This window comes from Schistocerca americana, chromosome 4 (genome assembly GCF_021461395.2).
Source record: "Schistocerca americana isolate TAMUIC-IGC-003095 chromosome 4, iqSchAmer2.1, whole genome shotgun sequence".
NCBI classification, from domain to species: domain Eukaryota; kingdom Metazoa; phylum Arthropoda; class Insecta; order Orthoptera; family Acrididae; genus Schistocerca; species Schistocerca americana.
Genome location: NC_060122.1, coordinates 562323012 through 562342985, shown reverse-complemented (window position 1 = coordinate 562342985; position 19974 = coordinate 562323012). Strand labels below are relative to the sequence as shown.

Genomic DNA, 19974 nt, shown 5'->3' with positions numbered 1-19974 from the left:
GGCTTCTGAAGCCCAGCTTATGCATTCACGGTGTATGGGTAAACGTATTGAATTATACAAAAAACTTAAAAAGGTATCTCGTACAGACATGATAGAAGGAATGTCACTGTGTTCGTGAAAGAGTACTGGAAAGCAGTTTGAAATAAAAAAAAAAAATTACAGTTTTTTTTTTTTTTTTTTTTTTTTTTTTTTTTTTTTTTTTTTTTTTTTTTTTTGAAATGAAGACACACAAGGGCCTCGGAGGTCCTGTATATGCATCCTAGGGTTAAAAATATAAATTAAACATTGAGTTTTAAATTGTCAGTTGGCACCTCATTTGCTGTTCATGATTTCGAGCCTCTTTCAAAGACGTGTCAAATAATTCTCTGTTTTATTCCTTACTTTTAGACAAACCAGTCCACAAAACATTTGACTGCCATTTTTTTTTAAATTTATTCCACACACACTTCAAGATTTGAGCGTGAACGGGGCCTCGTAAAATGCTGACGAGTGCCGGAGGGAGAGGAGGCAGTGTTGTTGTTGTTGTTGGCGCGCTCGGGGCCTGGCGGCGGTATCGCGGGATATCTGCGCGGTCGCGGCCGGCGTGTGAGTCGGCGCGGTGACGGCGCCGGTGCGATAAGCGTGCCGCGCAGCCGGAACACGGCGCAGGAAGAGCGCGCTGACGCAAGCGGTGGCAGGCAGGCGCAGGACGCGGCGCGGCGCGGCGCGGCGCGACGCTGCAGTCGCCATGTCGGCGTCCCGCCGCAGGGCCGTCTTCGGCAGCGTCGTCCGCCGCGGCAAAGTGAGTACCACGCCTCGCCGCTCACCGCCCAACGCGCGCCACTTCCCGTCAGCACCGTTCTCGTCGCCAACAAACATCGCCGGCTCCGCTTCTGCGTGACACCAATGCTTGCTGCAGGACTCGTTTCTCTATTTCCAGAAGGATCTGTGGAGTGTTATAGGACGTGAAATCTGTTATGCGGGCATGCTGTTACAGAATGGACGGTGATGGTTTTCGAGTTATTGGATCCACGCGACCTTAAGAGATTCGTTACTAAGAGATTGTGTTCTATTCTGTCGCTTGAGCCTTGTCCCACAGTTACGCAGGGTCAGCCATCGTTAATCGTATTTGGCATCTTAATGGTTAAGGGGTGCCCGGATGCCCTTCCTGCCGCCTCCCCTTACCCCCTGGGACGGAATTAGTGTACTGCAACTGTCTGCGACGAGTGTAATCCATGGAATAGAGCGAAAGTGTTCAGATGTCTGCGAGCCGTGTAGCTGAGGCGGAACATGGTAAACAGCCCGGTACTCACCTAGCGGGATGTGGAAAACCGCCTAAAAACCACATCCAGGCTGGCCGGCACATCGGCTCTCGTCGTTAATCCGCTGGGCTGATTCCATCCGGGGCCGGCGCGCCTACCCGAGTCCAGGAAGCGCTCTCGGCTACCCTGGCGGGTTTACTAAGAGATTGTTTTATACTACATCAAATATAACCCTCCACCCCCCATTACATACATAAAGAATGATTCAGCTATCTCTACCTATGAGTTTTATACATCCCGCAACGCCTTCAAAACCCAAACACGAAATTTTATATTCTGTCGCTCGTTATGCTCCAACTGTTAGTCCTACAGAAAAAATTAACAAGATCTCTCTGTAGGAAATATAATGTAGTTAATGGACTCTAGCGAAAACGCGCCCTAGTACAAAATAACTACATCAAATCTGCAAAAAGGTCCTGTTCATTTTTTATGTAGGGCTAATACTTGGCATATAACGAGCGAGAGAATATGAAAATCTTGTGTGAGGTATCTGGAGGCGTTATGGATTGCATAAAACCCATAGGTGGGGACAACTGAATCTCTCTATATGAAATGATTTGAATTATGGAATCCATGTTCGTTAATGGTTCCGTACTGAGAATTTGTTTTTGTATATTACATCAAATACAAGATCCCGTTCTCTACCCCTTCTCTTTCCTCGCGTATATAATGTAAAAACTACTTATACTAATTTGTAATTGGAGGAGATAAAAAGAAACGCTTCTGTCGTGTGGCACAAATGTCACACACGCAATGCTGAAGGATATGACGCTGGACTTCCCTTAGACCAACGTTCACAGTTGTTTTGACTGTTTCGTATGTAACACGTTGACACTGGAATCTGGAATTTAATTCGTATGTTCCACTATCAACAGAGAATTAACATAAATGTGTCGGCTGTTCTTGTAAACGACCATCTGATTGGTTCGTATCCTCTGCCTAAGACTGTCGGTGGAGGAAATTGCATCTCTTTCTCCGTGACGTACTACTGGAAATGTTGGAGAATGCCCCGCTTGTACGGAGGCAACAACAAACGTCTACCAAGGCCCCCAGTGCTTTTTACCGTTAATGTCAGAGAACAAGTGTCGCGCGGGGTAGCCTGCGGTCTAGGGCGCCTTGCCACGGTTCGGGCGCCCCCCCCCCCCCCTGTCCGCGGTTCGAGTCCTCCCTGGGGCATGCGTGTATGTGTTGTCCTTGGAGTAAGTTAGTTTAAGTTAGATTGGAAAATTTGGAAATTCGTGGTATGGTCTTGTGGGACCAAACTGCTCAGATCATCGGTCCCTAAGCCTACACATTATTTAATCTAACTTAAAGTAACTTACGTTATGGACAACACACACGCCCATGCCCGAGGGAGGACTCGAACCTCCGACGGGGGGAACCGCACGTACCGTGACAAGGTGCCCTAGACCGCACGGCTTAAGTTAGATTAAGTAGTGTGTAAGCGTAGGGACCGATGACCTCAGCAGTTTGGTCCCATAGGAACTTACCACATAGTTTCCAGAGAACAAGCAGACAATGTTTTTCCCAACTGCTGGACTGGGTGAACTGGGAGGTGTGCGCCACGACCATGGTTAACACGTTCTCTCGACTTCATTGCTATTCTTGTGTGGGGAGAAGAAGCGTTTGGTGTACGAAACACCGACAGAGACACGTCAGAAGAACTGGTCGTCCATTTCGCTGAAGCTGTAGCCATTAGTGTTGTTTTGTGTGTGTTAGACTATCATTAACACACAGACACCAATTCTGCATAAATGTACACGAATGACATTTTCAGCAACATGTCTGAAACGATATTCGTCACGCAGTAGTTTGAGCACCGTCTCTAACGATCATTAGGGTCAAAACGTTCTTAGATCACTATCGGGGAAAATCTGAAAATAAACTAAAGTTTATTTTTATTTCCTTTAAACACTAAAAATTAGAATTCGTTGTTTTTTGTACATCTTGTGTATATCTTAATATATAGTGACTCGCCTAGGAGATAACACTCCTTTTATTTCGTGAACTTTCGGCCGAAGTGGCCGTGCGGTTAAAGGCGCTGCAGTCTGGAACCGCAAGACCGCTACGGTCGCAGGTTCGAATCCTGCCTCGAGCATGGATGTTTGTGATGTCCTTAGGTTCGTTAGGTTTAACTAGTTCGAAGTTCTAGGGGACTAATGACCTCAGCAGTTGAGTCCCACAGTGCTCAGAGCCATTTGAACCGTTTTGAGCCATTTCGTGAACTTTCCAAGAATGATGGTATGCAGAGTGGTAAGTTGTTTTGTCGCATGTTTCATCTGCACCGTTGTAGGGGCCGAGATATTGAAGCGAATGCGTGTATGGTGTGTGTGTGTGTGTGTGTGTGTGTGTGTGTGTGTGTGTGTGTTTAATTAAATATATACTACTTCAACAGCATTAGAAAGCTTCTGAAAAAATGAGTAAGCCTGTTACTCTTGGCGTTCAAACTTTTCGCAAAAAGTATCCGAGAAATGAGCTAAAATTTAAAGGCAAGGCAGGCAGAATCAGCTGTTGCGGTGTAATAAACGCCAAGCGGTGTTCTTGCGCCAGGTTCGTAGTTACATGCAGCAAGAAGATAGGCGTACACTACTAACATAAAATGTAGTTTCTCTTGGCCCTTCTTAATACGATATAGATTCATGGTCAGCTACGATTACTGTAAATGAAAGTATACGCTTTCTTCTATCAGAAGAAACTAAGAAAAACTATTTGAGGTGTGTGTACACGGAAGAAGAAGGAAACAACATTATCGATAGGCCTGATTCAATGACAGAGCCTAGCATGTAAATAGCCGATACCAGTCGCTTTGCCTTTCAGGTTTATCACCTGACTGAGATACTTAATCAAAAATTCTCAATGCCAACATTAACAACCTATCCATACCTGTAGTTAACTCTTCAAGCGATTTCTAATACCTTTAAAAAAGTAATCGTTCCATTCAAAAGAATTATAGTTGATTCAGCATCATAGTTGACACAAAAGGCGAGAAGATCAACAACGCAACAACATTACATGCTCCAGTGCGTACCATCACTTGCGAAAGCCTAGTTTCGATTTGTCGAACCTTTCTTGAAATAAAAGCAAAGCAAAGCTCCGTGTTCTGGCCCTTATGGGACAATCGGGACCGACTGGTCGCCATGTCGTCCTGTCAGTGGCATCACGGATGCGGTACGGAGTGGCATGGGACAAGCTACTGCCCTCCAGGCCTTTGTCGGCTTTCTTGGCCTTGGAACCGCTAACTCGCAATCAGGTAGCTTTTCAGTTGGCTGCACGAGGCTGAGCGCACTCCGTTCCGGTCGTCTCATCAAAGAAACATCCAGGAATCGAACATGGGTCCTCCGTCAGCCGACAAACCCGCTGACCAGTGAGCTATGGAGGCGGACTCGATGTATATAGAATGTATCATAATAAACAGCGCGGGATTAGCCGAGCGGTCTAAGGCGCTGCAGTAATGGACAATGCGGCTGGTACCGGCGGAGGTTCGAGTCCTCCCTCGGGCATGGGTGTGTGTATTCGTCCTTAGGATAATTTAGGTTATGTAGTGTGTAAGCTTAGGGACTGATGACCTTAGCAGTTAAGTCCAATCAGATTTCACACACATTTGAACATTTTGAATAAACAGCGAATATTAACATGGCTGAACGTAAACGAAAATGAAAGCAAATTCCCGAGAAGGGGGATCCCAGCCACGGTTGCCGTACGCTCATTTCTATAAACATGGGTAGGCAAACCAACCGTTTAAGGAGTACATGCGACTTCGTGTTTTTTACAACCACTGACTTCAGTATGAACTATTGTTCTGTTCAGTACGACTGCGTTTGAAATGTTAAGTCAGTGGCGGCCGTAACCACACATTCGTAATTGTTTCGCGAACGCCTCGTTGGTGGATCTACTCTTATTGGGATTTCTTCGCTTCTATTATCGCGCACTTTCACATGTGTGAGTTCTCGCTATTAATTTCGTTTTCGCGTTGAGTGGGAGAGAATGAAGCGAAAAATTATCTTTGGACGTTTCGTGCCATGCCTAATTTCAGCGTAGAACTTCGTTTGGCCGCTACTTACAATCAAAATATCGTCTAGTGAAAGCAAAACACGAGGAATAATCAATTTTTCCACGAGCAACAGAGTACGGCCACTGTCTTTGTTGGGAGAGCGCAGTGGTGCACAGTCGCAATGCTACCAGCGACAAGTATTTCACTTGCCTTGCCACGTTAACATCGCGTAACAAAACAGAATCTGTTGTTTACGGATCAGACTGTCAGCAGCTCGTGGCCTTGTGGTTAGCATGCTCCCTCTCTTTCTTCGAGCCCCGGATTCGATTCCCGGCCGGGTCGGGGATTTTTTCTGCTCGGGACTGTGTGTGCGTGCGTGCGAGAGCGCGCGCTCGTGTGTGTGTGTGTGTGTGTGTGTGTGTGTGTATGTGTGTGTGTGTGTGCACGCGTGTGTGTGTGTTGTCCTCATTATCATTTTATAATCATCGAGCGCAAGTCGCCGCGCCGAAGTGGTGTCCACTAAAGGGTCTGCCGATCAGGCTCATATCATTAGCTTCAATCAATGACAAGAGGAAGGCAGGTGTTTACGAAAACATTTCAGACAATGATAACGTTCCTGCACACAAAGCAGTGGCCAGTGGATCGGTATACGATAAAAATCTAACGGATTTGCTGAAATGTACTCCTTAAACCTCTGACATCGGCCCCTTTGATCAGCCCCTACAGCTTTGCTTTCGGCCTTGCCGCAGTGGTAACACCGGTTCCCTTCAGGTCACCGAAGTTAAGCGCAGTCGGGCTCGGATAGCACTTGGGTGGGTGACCATCCGGTCTGCCGGGCTCTGTTGGCAAGCGGGGTGCACTCAGCCTTAGTGAGGCAAACTGAGGAGCTACTTGATTGAGAAGTAGCGGCTCTGGCATCGTAAACTGACATCGTAAACTGACATGTGCTGACCACATGCCCCTCCATATCCAAATCCAGTGACGCCTGTGGGCTGAGGGTGACACGGCGGCTGCTCAGTACCGTTGAGTCTTCATGGCCTGTTCCGGTGGAGTTTAGTTTTTAGAGCTTTGCTTTGGTAATGTGAAGTATTCCAGGCAATAGCTTCGACACTACCATGGATCAAGGTTGGGATGGTAACAGCCGTTCAGGATACGACATTATCTGCTTAGCATGTGATCATAATTACGAAATTTGCGAATTTCACGCAGATCGCCATTTTGCACAGATTCTACGTTGAGACACTACGTGCTGGAAAGAAGTGTACACAGCTGCACAAGTATTACTGTACCTTTTGTTTATTACCTGTACAGGTCTTTGCTACTGGTGCGTTGTATTACATTTCAATTCGTGCTATCGTCAGCAAATTTTCTTGTAGTTAATTACGTCTATTACACGAGGGTGACTTATTGTAGCATAAAACATACCATAAGTTAATCTCCTTACTGCGACAAATATTGGCCAAGATTTCTGAAAAATCAGTGGAAGGTCTCCAGCAGAATTCACTTCGTCTTTATGTGATTTATGGATGTCTCAGATGTTACCTGTTTTTAGCGGGTAGCTGGTTCGAGTGACATTCTCATCTATCAACTACATGTTTTGCGCGTGTGCGACGTTCATGTGCTCTTTTCAATAATTTACCACCGGTTAATTACTAGGCGGGTCTTAGAATTCAGAGAATTCCCTATACTCCTCTTGTTACCCATTATGGCAAGTTCATATACGTGATTCGTAACGGGTAACTGTCGCACGTCTAGGTGTAAAATATTTGCAAGCCACAAGCATGATGAAATACGCCGTTTCTTAATGAAGTACCGAAACAGAGCTCGGTAAACAGCTTATGAAGAATTAATCCTGCAACAGACTTCGTCTATTGTTTCGTAATGTATTTCATGAAAGTATATTTAATCTACACTGCATACATATAACAATATAAGGGAATAAACTTAATTTCCTCTATTCCATCTCATTACAAACTAGGTAACCAGTTCAAAATTAGGTAAACAAAAGAATGGAAACCTTTGCGGCACGTATGATGAACTCGTGTGGCATTCGATGGTGTACAACCAAAAATTATTCATATTCCCGAAGCAAGAGACTGATTCTTGCGAAAATTTCATTTATCCGAAATGAGGGCAACCACAATCACCTTTTTTATTTTTGAGCCTGTATTTTATTCCATCCTCTTTGCTGTTTCGAATGTGCATCCGCGATGATAGGCTACCTGATTCGCTTCAAGAAATACTTGTATTTCATTCTGAGCACTGAACACAAATTCTGCTCCGAGGAAGTTAGTGACGGCTTAAGATTCCACGTTCAACGACAGCCCCTTATGTACAGCACGGCATTAATCGTAAGAGGTCCTGGACGTCTCCCTTAGTAGCTGCTAGTTACTTCACACTGAACTGATAGCGCTTGGTGCCTCTGCGAGATGTTCCTGTGTAAGCGTGTTGTATTCAGTTGTAATGGACGACACGTGACATGGTACTCGAAGCTGGTGACGAAAGATCTCTTGAATGCCGTGGCGACGTCAGCCGGAGGTTACCTTACTGTAGGGGCGTTGGTTCTCCAGTGAGTAGGCGGAGTGGTTCACGTTCAACTTGGAAACAGTTGATTCATTTAGTTATTTACAACAGTTTACCACAGGAGACTCGTGTCCATGTGCAGCAGGCAGAGAGAGTGTGTCGCACCCACAGTCCTCAGTGCACGATGTGTAGTTGTTAAAAATACCTGCAATGCCACCCTCTTTGGGGCCCAGTAGTGTGACGACCTTGCAAGGTAAGAATTGTTGGGCAGCAGTTCGGGGCTGTGAGGCGGTCTTGCCCAGTTATACTGTTAGCAAGGCGGACTAGCAGTCTGCAGTGGCGTGCACTGGCAGTGGAGACTTCCGGGAACGAACCCCAAACTCGCAACTGAATCGCTGCGTCTGGCGTCGGAGGATACCTAGGGGATCAGTTGCTGAGAGAGCCTCAGTTGGACCGTCAGCCAAAGCTGGACCCACTACCAGGTGGTCCTACAGGATGGCGAACAGCGGTAGCTGTTCCAGCGGATTGTAGGTGAGCGACAACGGCCCAACGGCTGTAGTCCCCTTAGCGGTGATCACCGATTGTTTATCATTGGATGGTCAGTATTTATACGTGCCAGGGAAGACTTGTTAAGCAGATTCCCGAGGTATAACGTACTCCACATACCACAATCCCGCCACGTGTCTCAGGTTTCTGCAGTACCGCTGGACACTGACTGAGCAGTCGTGCCGGTGTAGCTATGCAGTCACGGTAGCGAATTGCTGTGCTGGTGACTACGGCAAGCAGTATGACGATGGCGGTGAGTACTTGCACAGGCCCACGCCATTACACTACTGATGCATCGTTCTAGGACAACACAGCAGGGAAGCATTTCTCATACGTCACTGTTTTTTAATCTACAATCACCTGATAGCCATTTCAGTGGCACCTTTTTTAGTTTTTGCAAAATCATCGGATGATCTCACACTCTAAGTCCACTTAGTACTTGATTTTACAGTCACATTGCCGGCCGAAGTGGCCGTGCGGTTAAAGGCGCTGCAGTCTGGAACCGCAAGGCCGCTACGGTCGCAGGTTCGAATCCTGCCTCGGGCATGGATGTTTGTGATGTCCTTAGGTTAGTTAGGTTTAACTAGTTCTAAGTTCTATGGGACTAATGACCTCAGCAGTTGAGTCCCATAGTGCTCAGAGCCATTTGAACCATTTTTACAGTCACATTGCAACAACAGCAACGCAGTCTAGCTCCGCCAAGGGTTTGTAGTGCCCTGTTTGAGTCACACGAAGCACCATGCGGCCCAGATTGTTCTAAAGCAAAGTCGCATAGCATTATTGGGTTGAAGATTCTAGAGGGAAAAATTATTTTCACCCGTCGCTTAGTTTTACATCTTCCCTCTGAAAAGTGCTGTACCTTATAAAATGCATTTAGTCTGCCGATTGCTGTCAGCTGCTTAGATTCTTCCGATATTGTCAACAGACGAGATGGCTCCTTATGTTGCCTCTTTATATCACTATGATGATCTATTACACTGCACAATGAAGTGGTGCACAATTTTGAGTTTGAAATTGTAATCATGATCCTAACAAAGGGTTTTGCTTCAATACTCGATGTAGACACTGCTTTCTATTATGTGATCTGAAGATGATCATTTAACTGGTCGAAACTAGTAATCTTTTTCCTTCTTGCGACCTTGGTAAATAAAAGTTGTCCACAAGAAGGCTACAACAACACATTTAACGATCGCCTCCTACAACGATGTCAAATAATTATTTTTCCGCCTGCTTAGCTGGGTGGTAACGTGCTTGCCTCCCATGCAAGCGGGCTCGGGTCCAATTCCCGGCCGGGTTGGAGATTTTCTCCGCTCGTGGACTGGTTGTTGTGTTGTCCTCATCATCATTTCATCCTCATCACCGGCGCACAAATCGCCCAATGTGGCGTAGACTGAAATAAGACTTGCACTTGGTGGCCGAACTTCCCCGGATGGGACTTCCCGGCCAACGATGTCATCAGCTCATTTCCATTTTTACTATAATTGATCCCGTGATCGTAGATTTAGGGTTGAGTTTACAGACTTCTAGGACTTGTAGAGGGGAGTGAGTACACAATTTTTTGATTAGAAATCCATGTCCGGAAACTTAGCATTTCCGTTCTGCGGCGGTTTCAGTTCAGATGAATAACGCGTCCACTTATGCTGAGGGAAAGAGAAAAGTTTATGATGACGATTTATGGCGGAGGGCGCTAAACAGCTAGGTCATCAACGCCCTTGCATTAATGCTATACCGAAGAAGATTTCCATAATCTATGGAAGGAGATCAATAAACTGGAAAACTACGTTTGATCCCACTATAAGAAACGTAAAGCAACCTCAACAAGGTGAGGTTCAGAAAAGCCCGTAATAAAACCGCAACGAGACACAGCGGGATAACTAATTAAAATTATGGATAAAATACCTGTAAAGACGCTGTTAAAAAGGGACAAATATGATTGGGTGGATGACGATTTAGAAACAATACGTGACCCAGCCACTCCGTGACACATTAAGTCCGCACACCAGTATTTTGGGAAGAATTCCGGACACCACACAAAATTTTAAGATACGAACAACGCCATATAAAACACACTCAGTTAAAAGATGTCTTACTGACAGCTGTCTCCCGCATCTCTGACATACTGGGGGCTCTTCCCGATGTAAGAGGAAGCCATGTGCCAATGGAGAATGTCCCACTCTAAGCCGAGCAAGGGCTACTTCTTCACACCGTCGCAAGCGGAAGGAGGTGGTCCATGGTCGCACTGAAGTCTTGATGGAACGTAGTTTATTGTTCCCCACTTCCAGCCACTGGGACTCCCACCAACATATGGCCTTCCTGGTCACAAATGAAGTGACAGCCCGCAGAGGGACTGAACAGTGGGCAGGAGGAGGAAGCAAGCAAGCCTCCTTAGCAGCAGCAGCACGAGTTCGTTTCCCTGGATGCCTATGTGCCCTGGAACCCAGCAGAACGTGATTTCCTTGTTTCGCCTGTGCAAGAGAAGGAGAGCGTCCTGTACCTGTTGCACCATCCGATCTGGCCAACAGCGAGAAGGGCACTTTGAGAATCAGAGTAGATGATAAATTTTTTGTCACGACGCCTTCTCATCTGCTCCATCGCCATCCGGATAGCAAACAGGTCTGCATAATAAACTGAAAACTGTTCTGGAAGCCCTATCCTGAGGACAACGCCGGTGAACACGACAGAACAACCGAAAACATCTCCCTGCTTAGAACCATCTGTGTAGACGGTAATAAAATCTGGGTGGCTACGTAAAATTTCATTCTCAGAGTTGCTTGTCCTGGTATGCAACAAGATAGATAGGACGACATGTACTACGTTCTATGGACTACTCCTTGTGGAGTCGAACGCAAAGTTTAATTTACGAGACTCGTGTAGAGACAGGGGAAGAACTGCTGGCACAAGTACTGGCCGCTCCACCAGAAACTGAGGAGACACCGGGTTGTGTCTGAGAGACTGTACCAGAACATGCTTCGTAGGTACAGGGTCTGTAACAACTTTGGTGGTCACCACATCGAGCCGTTGTTGTAAGGCATCAGTACGGTATTAAGTGATAAACGGATGTTCCTTACGAATTCTTGCAGAATGTCTGTAGTGCGTCACGCCTAATTCAACTCCTCAAGCAGGAGTGGATGAGTTAAACACCTGAACTGGAAAAGTCGTAGAACGGAAACGGTACATTTCCGGATATGGGTTCCTTTTTCAAAATATTATGTACTCACTCACCTCTGTGAGACCTAGAAGCTTGTAACGGGAATTTCCGAACACCCTGTAGTAGGAGGGCACTCGCTGACCTTTCATTATTTCCATTCAAATCAAATAATATATTGAATACCAGAATTACCTTTATTCTGACGACGTTTGACGATATACATTTCAGTTAGAAGCACAAACCAATACGATCCCGCGCATTAAAGAATGACTATCTGTTGAGTTCGTAAACATTGGTCCACTCCCTGCGTCATATCAACGCTAACTGTCCTAAGAGCGAAAGGGGCAAAGGACTACAGGGAGCAGTGCGCTAAACGTTACCCACCCACCCGGCAAACTGCACTAACGCTGGCTAGTTACCCGTTGCTGAGGCTTAGTCTGGTTTAATGGAAAGCAGGTAAATATGCATGGTAGGTGGATATATGTCCTAACCTCCTTCTCCCCCTTGTCTGTGTCCATCCCCCAATCCCCCTCTCTCTGCCCATCACCTTCTCCCCCTTTCATCTTCTCCTTCCCTCTGTCTCCTGCTGCCCGCTGTCTCTGCCCTGCTCTCTGCCCATCACCTCCTCCCGCCTTCCTCTGTCCATCTTCTTCTCATCCCTCTCTCTCCATCTCCTCCAGACTCCTCTCTCTGTCCATCATCTTCTTTTTACTCTCTTATGTTCATTTACTCCCACTGTCTGCCCATCTCGTGTTATTCCCATTCCTCCCCCCCCCCCCCCTTGCGACCTGAGCCTCGTTTATTGTTATTCAAATTCAGATGTTTAATAGAGTATCGTGTAAAATTTGAAGTAAATCGGTCAAGACCTGTTCGAGAGTTTTGTTAAAAACATTCCACTATTAATTTTTATTAACAACAGTCCACTATTATACATTATATATATATATATATATATATATATATATATATATATATGTGTGTGTGTGTGTGTGTGTATAAAAATATAGCCTATAGTAGTCCTAATGTTTATCAGAGAAACATGTAAAAACTTGTTATCAATCTGTCAAGCACTTATTGAGGTTTTTGCTAACAATGTTTCTCTTTTATTTATGGCACACTAAACTCTCCCTAATACGACCCTCAGTAGTCCGGCCTCTCAGTAATCCGGGACACTTCCAACATCTAGTCGTTCAACCTGAAATGACGCCTACAATAATGAAATTTCGTCTGCAACCATATTGTTAGTTAATTATAATGTTCAACATTCCTGTAGACTTGAAATTGTGGCTTTGCTTACGGATCATTTTCATGGCTTCTAAAGGGAAACGTGATGCTAGACCTCAAGCAGAAACTCGAAATTAGATATAAACTGAACTGAGGTTCTTCGCAGAAAACCATTGTTTCTGGAAACAGTGTTGCACAAGTAACTATTTATCACCCAACTTCAGCAGAAAAGAGGTAATCATACGCTCACAGTTAAGTTACTATGAAACTGATGAAGAAGAGAACATAGGTGGAGAGAACATTAGGGTACCTCACACTGCTGGTGTTGATGCTGGAGATGTCTTCCTGGAGTACATTTTGAAGCAAACAGAAACATGGCAGGACGTATGAATGCTTGTAAAGCCTTTGTGTGATAAAGCATACTACCGTCGCGTATCACCATGATGACAACTAAAACTTTGATACTAATATGCATGTACACACTCAAGGACTAAGTTTTCTAGAAAAATTAATGTATCTTTTGATTTGATAAAGTACAATCCCTGTGTGTTTATAATAAATTTTAGATACTCTCAACAATCCGGCATTTCCGCTAATCCGACACTCAAATGTGCGAAGAATGGCCATTTTAGCAAGAGTCTAGTGTCTATATATTAAAAACATATAGCCTATATGTGTCCAAATGTTTATTATAGTAACTTGCAGAAGTTTGAAAACTATCGGTCAAGTATTTTTTGAGAATTTTGGTAACAATTTTTCCCCTTTGTATATTACATATATGTTATAGATATTAAAAACACACATAGTATATGCCAGTCTGAGTGTTCATTAGAGTGTCGTGTAACATTAGATAAATCAGTCAAGAATGTCTCGAGAGTTTTGGTAGAAATATTTCCCCTTTATGTATTACATATACAGGGTGTTAAAAAAGTGTCAAGTACTTTGCGGGGTGGTAGTTCTCATAGAAACAAGAAAAATAAGTCTAATAAACATGGCTCCAGAAATGCATACTTTCTGCGATAAGCATTGCTTTACAGGAGATATTCATCGTGGCGTCCATTAATAACAATGCACCCCCTCTGCCTTCCAGCGAAAGGAATGACGCACCCTTTGAAATATGGCCGGGTGTTATTGCAGCTGCTGGCGCTCTTTGAAGACGCGACCCTGTAGAGTCCGCACATCGTTGATTGTCGTGGCGTAGACCAATTTCCTTCAAATGTCCCAAGGGGTTTGAGTTCTAGGGAACGAGCAGGTCAATCCAGCGGTCTTGAAACATCTGCATCAGATAATCTCTCACATTGGTGACGAAAGTTGTGCTGGTGCGCCATCATGCATATATCACATTTGTATTCGTTGCTGCAACAGGACAGCCTCCAGCAAGGTAGGCAATACATTAATTACATTAATGAGAAGGTCCAGATAATGAGCCCCATTTAACCTTTGAGGATTTTTTTTTTTTTTTTTTTTTTTTTTTTTTACACACACACACACACACACAGAGGTGGATGGCCAACTCAATAGGTCTACTGCCATCTCTGCATAAGGGTTAGTTTTCACTAATGTGAGGTGTCGCGGGATATGGGTACTGCGATGTTTGCTTACATCTGGTTAAGGTTAACCATTAATACGCACCGAGCGAGGTGGCGCAGTGGTAGCACACTGGACTCGCATTCGGGAGGACGACGGTTCAATCCCGTCTCCGGCCATCCAGATTTAGGTTTTCCGTGATTTCCCTAAATCGTTTCAGGCAAATGCCGGGATGGTTCCTTTGAAAGGGCACGGCCGATTTCCTTCCCAATCCTTCCCTAACCCGAGCTTGCGCTCCGTCTCTAATGACCTCGTTGTCGACGGGACGTTAAACACTAACCACCACCACCACCATTAATACGCGCTCATCTGGAGATAGACTGGGTCGAAGTCGAACGAAGGATAGCGGTTTGAAGGGCAGAGGAAAAAAAGTGCCAAGGCAACAGCCAAGGGAAAAAGACCTCTGCGATTGTTAGGTCGGGTAGTAAGAGCAGCAGCGGATGTCTTGCTGCCTGCGATAGGTCATGCAAGGGTAGGCTTCGTTAGTAGTGGGTATCATGCATGTCGATACCTTTGACGCTGTGCGGTTGTGTTGGTCGGAGGCTGCCGCTGGGTGCCGGTGTAAAGCTCTCGTTCAGCTTCAGCAACCTGCAACAGTTAGGTTTATTATCGTTTTTGTGTCCAATGCACGGTGTAAGGTAATGTTGGTGGTTTGTTTGTGTGTCATTCGGCGAGCTCGTCGGTGTCCCTGCTGTGGCCTGTTGGTCGGCTCTAATAGCAGCTGGTAATTACCAGTCAGTGTTGCTGATATGCAGGGGCTTGCCGACGTTTGTCGCTTGTTGGTGTATGTTAGTTTACCAGAGGTGGCTATGCCCTAGCTAGTAGTGTCTTTGGCCGCTTGTGCTTCCACCTATGGTTGTGATCGTAGTTTCCCAGAGTGAGGATGAAAGGATTGTTCGAGTGTCTCGAGTTCCTGTATAGTCGTGTGGCGTGTTTTTTTGAATACTTCCTTGAGGGTATCAAGGCGGTATTCATGGTGAAGATCCACGGTGCGTGCGTAGCGTGGAGCGTTGCTAATGATTCGTAGCACTTTGTTCTGTATGATCTGCAGGCGGTGCAGTCGTGTAGGAGCTGCATATCCCCAGACAGGAACTGCGTACGTCATCAGAGGTCTAATCAATGTCATGTGGAAGCACTGATGGCTCTTTTAATCTGTCGCCAAGTACACCTGTCCATAGCCGGCCGGGGTGGCCGAGCGGTTCTAGGCGCTACAGTCTGGAACCGAGCGACCGCTACGGTCGCAGGTTCAAAACCTGCCACGGGCATGGATGTGTGTGATGTCCTTAGGTTAGTTAGGTTTAAGTAGTTCTAAGTTCTATGGGACTGATGACCTCAGAAGTTAAGTCCCATAGTGCTCAGAGCCATTTGACCATTTTGAACACCTGTCCATACCCTGATTGAGAATCCGTGTTGATGCCCCGTTTCCTGAATTGCTTGGGGATTTAATCTGTCCAGACAAGTTGATTATGGAAATTCACAACACCGTCTCTTCTGAACCCTGCCTCATCGGTAAATAAATTCTTGGATGTGAACAGTGGACCTGCGGCACAGTTCTGCAACAGCCATTCACAGAACCGCCGTCTGTCATGATGATCCTGTGGCCTTAGGGCCTGAACGCGCTGTAGATAATACGGGTACTGCAATTGTTCATGAAGTACACCCCTCCCCCTCCCACCTCTCTCTCTCTCTAGGTTGAGAGACTGAGATATGCCTTCTGCTGCTGCTAATCGTCGCACACTGGTCGCAGGAGTTTCTTCCACCGAAACTAGGACATGCTCCTCCATGCCAGGATTGCGGTCTGTACGGTGGCTTCCACTGTCAGTCTTCCGAAGGGCAAGGGTACCTGAATCCCTCAGTCGCTGGAAAAGTCTGCCGAACAGCTTATGAGAGAACGCTCTGCCCTGAGGGTAGTTTTCAGCGAAGAGGGCACGGGCTTGCTGGCTACGCCCATTCGCTAAACCATAGGGGAATGTCATATCCGCCATTTCACTGTCGAGTAGTAGGCTTCCATTGCTAACAAGTGGTGGAAGAGAGAAAATGTAAATGTACTAAGCCGTTTGTAAGTACAAATAGCGCAATAACAGTAAATACATAAGAAAATCCGCATTTGGAAGAAGGTAATAAACCATGATACATACCCTGAATTGACAGTACTATACCAGTTCAATAAGGCAGCCGGCCGGTGCGGCCGGGCGGTTCTATGCGCTTCAGTCTGGAACCGCGCGGCCGCTACGGTCGCAGGTTCGAATCCTGCCTCGGGCATGGATGTGTGTGATGTCCTTAGATTAGTTAGGTTTAAGTAGTTCTAAGTTCTAGGGGACTGATGACCTCAGACGTTAAAACCCATAGTGCTCAGAGCCATTTGAACCATTTTTACAATAAGGCACACAAACACGACGAAAACCACAATGGTAGGTAGGGTACTGTGAGTAAGACAACATAATACCCTGCCGACACATGCGCCAATGCAACGGTGTGCTAATATACACAACTAAGCGTCGCGCAGACCTTCCTATAAACATGTGTTGATCTCGGAAAGATTGCGTTTCCGTACCCACGTTTACTGGACTTATTTTTCTTTTTTGATGAGTATTACCACTCAAAGCATTCGTCACTTTTTTGAACGATCTGTATATTTTATATTACATATATTAAAATATGTAGCTTATGTCCGTGCGAATGTTCATTAGAAAATCGTATAAAATTTTAAGTAAATCTATGAAGAACGTGCCGAGAATTTCGGTAACAATGTTTCCCCTTTATGTGTTACACACACACACTTTATATATATATTGTTTTTGTTGGGTCATCAGTCTTCTGGCTGGTATGATGCGGTCCACCAAGAATTCCTCTTCTGTACCAACCTCTTCGTCTCAGATTAGGACTTGCAACCTACCAACCTACGTTCTCAATTAGTTGCTGGATGGACTCCAATCTCTGTATTCCTTTTCAGTTTTTGCCCTCTACAACTCCATCTAGTACCATGGAAGTCGTTTCCTGATATGTTAACAGATGTCCTGTCATCCTGTCCCTTCTCCTTGTCAGTGTTTTCCACATATTCCTTTCCTCTCTGATTCTGTGAAGAACGTCCTCATTCCTTGCCTTATCAGTACACCTAATTTTCAACATTCGCCTGTTGCACCACATCTCAAATGCTTCGATTCTCTTCCGTTTCGGTTTTCCCGCAGTCCATGTTACAGTACTATACAATGCTGTGCTCCAGACATACATTCTCAGAAATTTTTTCCTCCAATTAAGGCTAAGGCTGGTACTAGTATACTTCTGTTGGCCAAGAATGCCCCTTTTTGCCTGAGCTAGTCTGATTTTGATGTCTGTCATTGTTTATGCTGCCTAGGTAGCAGAAATCCTTAGGTTCATCTACTTCGTGACCATTAATCCAGATGATAAGTTCCTCGCTGTTCTCATTTCTGCCACTTCTCATTACTTTCCTCTTTCTCCGATTTACTCTTTAAGTTTTTCATTCCAGTCAGCATGTCATGTAAGTCTTCGTCACCTTCACTCAGGAAAGCAATGTCATCAGCTAATCGTATCACTGATATCCCTTCACCTTGAATTTTAATTCACTCCTGAACCTTTCTTTTATTTCCATCATTGCTTGTTCGATGTACAGAGTGAACAGTAGGGGAGGGGGGGGGGGGAGGGGGAATACATCCCTGTCTTACACCCTTTTTACTTCGAGCACTTCGTTTTTGGTCGTCCACTCTTATTATCCACTCTCGGCTCTTGTACATTTTGTATATTACCCGTGTCTTCCTATAGCTTACCCCTATTTTTCTCAGAATGTCGAACATCCTGACCCATTTTACAATGTCGAACCCTTTTTCCAGGTCGACAGATCCTATGAACATGTCTTGATTTTTCTTTAGTTTTGCTTCCACTACCAACGGCAATGTTAGAATTGCCTCTTTGGTGCCTTTACCTTTTTTAAAGTGAAATTGACCGTCATATAGCACGTCCTCAATTTTCTTTTCCATTCTTCTAGGTATTATTCTTGTCAGCAACTTGGATGCACGAACTGTTAAGCTGATAGTGTGGTAATTATCGCACTCTTCAGATCTTGCAGTCTTCGGAATTGTGCGGATGTTCCTTTTCGAAAGTCAGATGGCATGTGGGCAGACTCATACATTCTACACACCAGCAAGAATAGTCATGTTGTTTTCACTTGCCCCAATGATTTTAGAAATCACGTGCGTATCTGAATACAACATTATGTCAAAACTTCAAGTCAATCGGACGACGAGTTTTCGAGTTGTACGAACACAAACGCACACAGGCTGACTTTTTATAGATTTAGATTTATTGTTGTCGAGTATCTTTTGTAATCTCACTTAACATTTCTTTTTAAATCTTGCTTTAAATTTATATTTTTCTACTTATCTTAACGTTACTGCAGTTTTCATACGATAAGCAAATAACAGGTCTGGAAGAAGCCAGCGACGTGAGGTTGTTGGTCACAGTGAACGGAGGGCGCTGTGTGGGGCGCTATGAGGCATACTCGTGTGTTTGACAAGTTTTATCTGATAACAGGTCTCAGCCGCGTCGGCGCAGGGACGTAACAGATTTTACAGCTCCTGCTTTAGTCTTCCTGTCGAAGCCATGTCTGTTTTTCTCGTAGGCTGTCCAAGAATATCGTGAGCAGAGAAAACGATGAAACAGTTACAAATATTCTTTGGAAGCCAATATATAGATCACTCACAACGTTACAAGTAGCTTCCATTCCTGTTTCGTGCACCTCGAATGAGAGAAGAATGACCGTGTTACTCCTCACATGTCCTAGCCTCTCTAATCTGTTCGTTGAACTCACTAAAAATATGCAAGCATGCAGCACATATGTTCTACATTCCTTGTGATATACTGGTTCTGTAAATGTTACTCAATAACGCCCAGCGAGAAAGCCTCGATTTCTTCCAACAGTAACACATGTCTCTGAATTTCTTCTGTCTCCTCTTTAACCCACACTTGATGAACATCTCGCAATAATCTCGTATGCACGGTTGTTTCCCAGAATTTCTCCAATAAAATCAGTCTTCAATTCTTTTTTTTTACAATTTATTTAATCTATTCCACTTCATAGAGCTTTTACCGTATTTATTAGGTATTTACTCATTCAGTCCATACCTTCTTCGTTACTAATGATGTAACTAAACTCTACTGGATTTTTCTTTATTTACTTTAAGTAAATCAGATTTACTTGCATTGAAGACTCTATGACATGCAAATTTTTAAAACTGTTACAGTAAATTGGACTTCTCTGTGAGTTGGACTTCACCGCCACGCACCGTGTGGTGACTTGCGGAATATGTATGTAGATGAAGATGTAGAACAACACTCTGTTTGTGCGTACAACAGAAAATGCTTGAAATTCTTCTTCTGACCGTTCTCTCTACAAGGAACCGCAGTAGTTTGCACGGGCAAGGAACCAACTGATATTCACAATCATATACTTCATAGTATGCGTGAACTTTTTTTCTGTGCCCCGAAACACTGCGTACATGTGAGACGACATCTTATCCTATGTCATAACTGACCTTAAGCTTGCATTAGTACGAGAAGTGAGAGTTGTTCTTTCTTTAAAAATTATGACAGAACACATAAAATAATACACATTTTCTACGTAATGCAACGGGTTTTGT

General features: G+C 44.8%; 1 protein-coding gene across 2 annotated transcripts in view; it reads left to right on the top strand.

Moving 5' to 3' along the window:
- Window positions 1–700: 700 nt before the first annotated feature.
- Window positions 701–19974, top strand: part of LOC124613906 (ras guanyl-releasing protein 3-like) — a 423950-nt gene continuing 404676 nt past the window's right edge. For both annotated transcript variants that reach the window (XM_047142653.1, XM_047142657.1), the window contains exon 1: window positions 701–781. In XM_047142653.1, the coding sequence (XP_046998609.1) occupies window positions 728–781 (54 nt within the window). In that variant the 5' untranslated portion in view covers window positions 701–727. The remainder of the gene's footprint in view (window positions 782–19974) is intronic.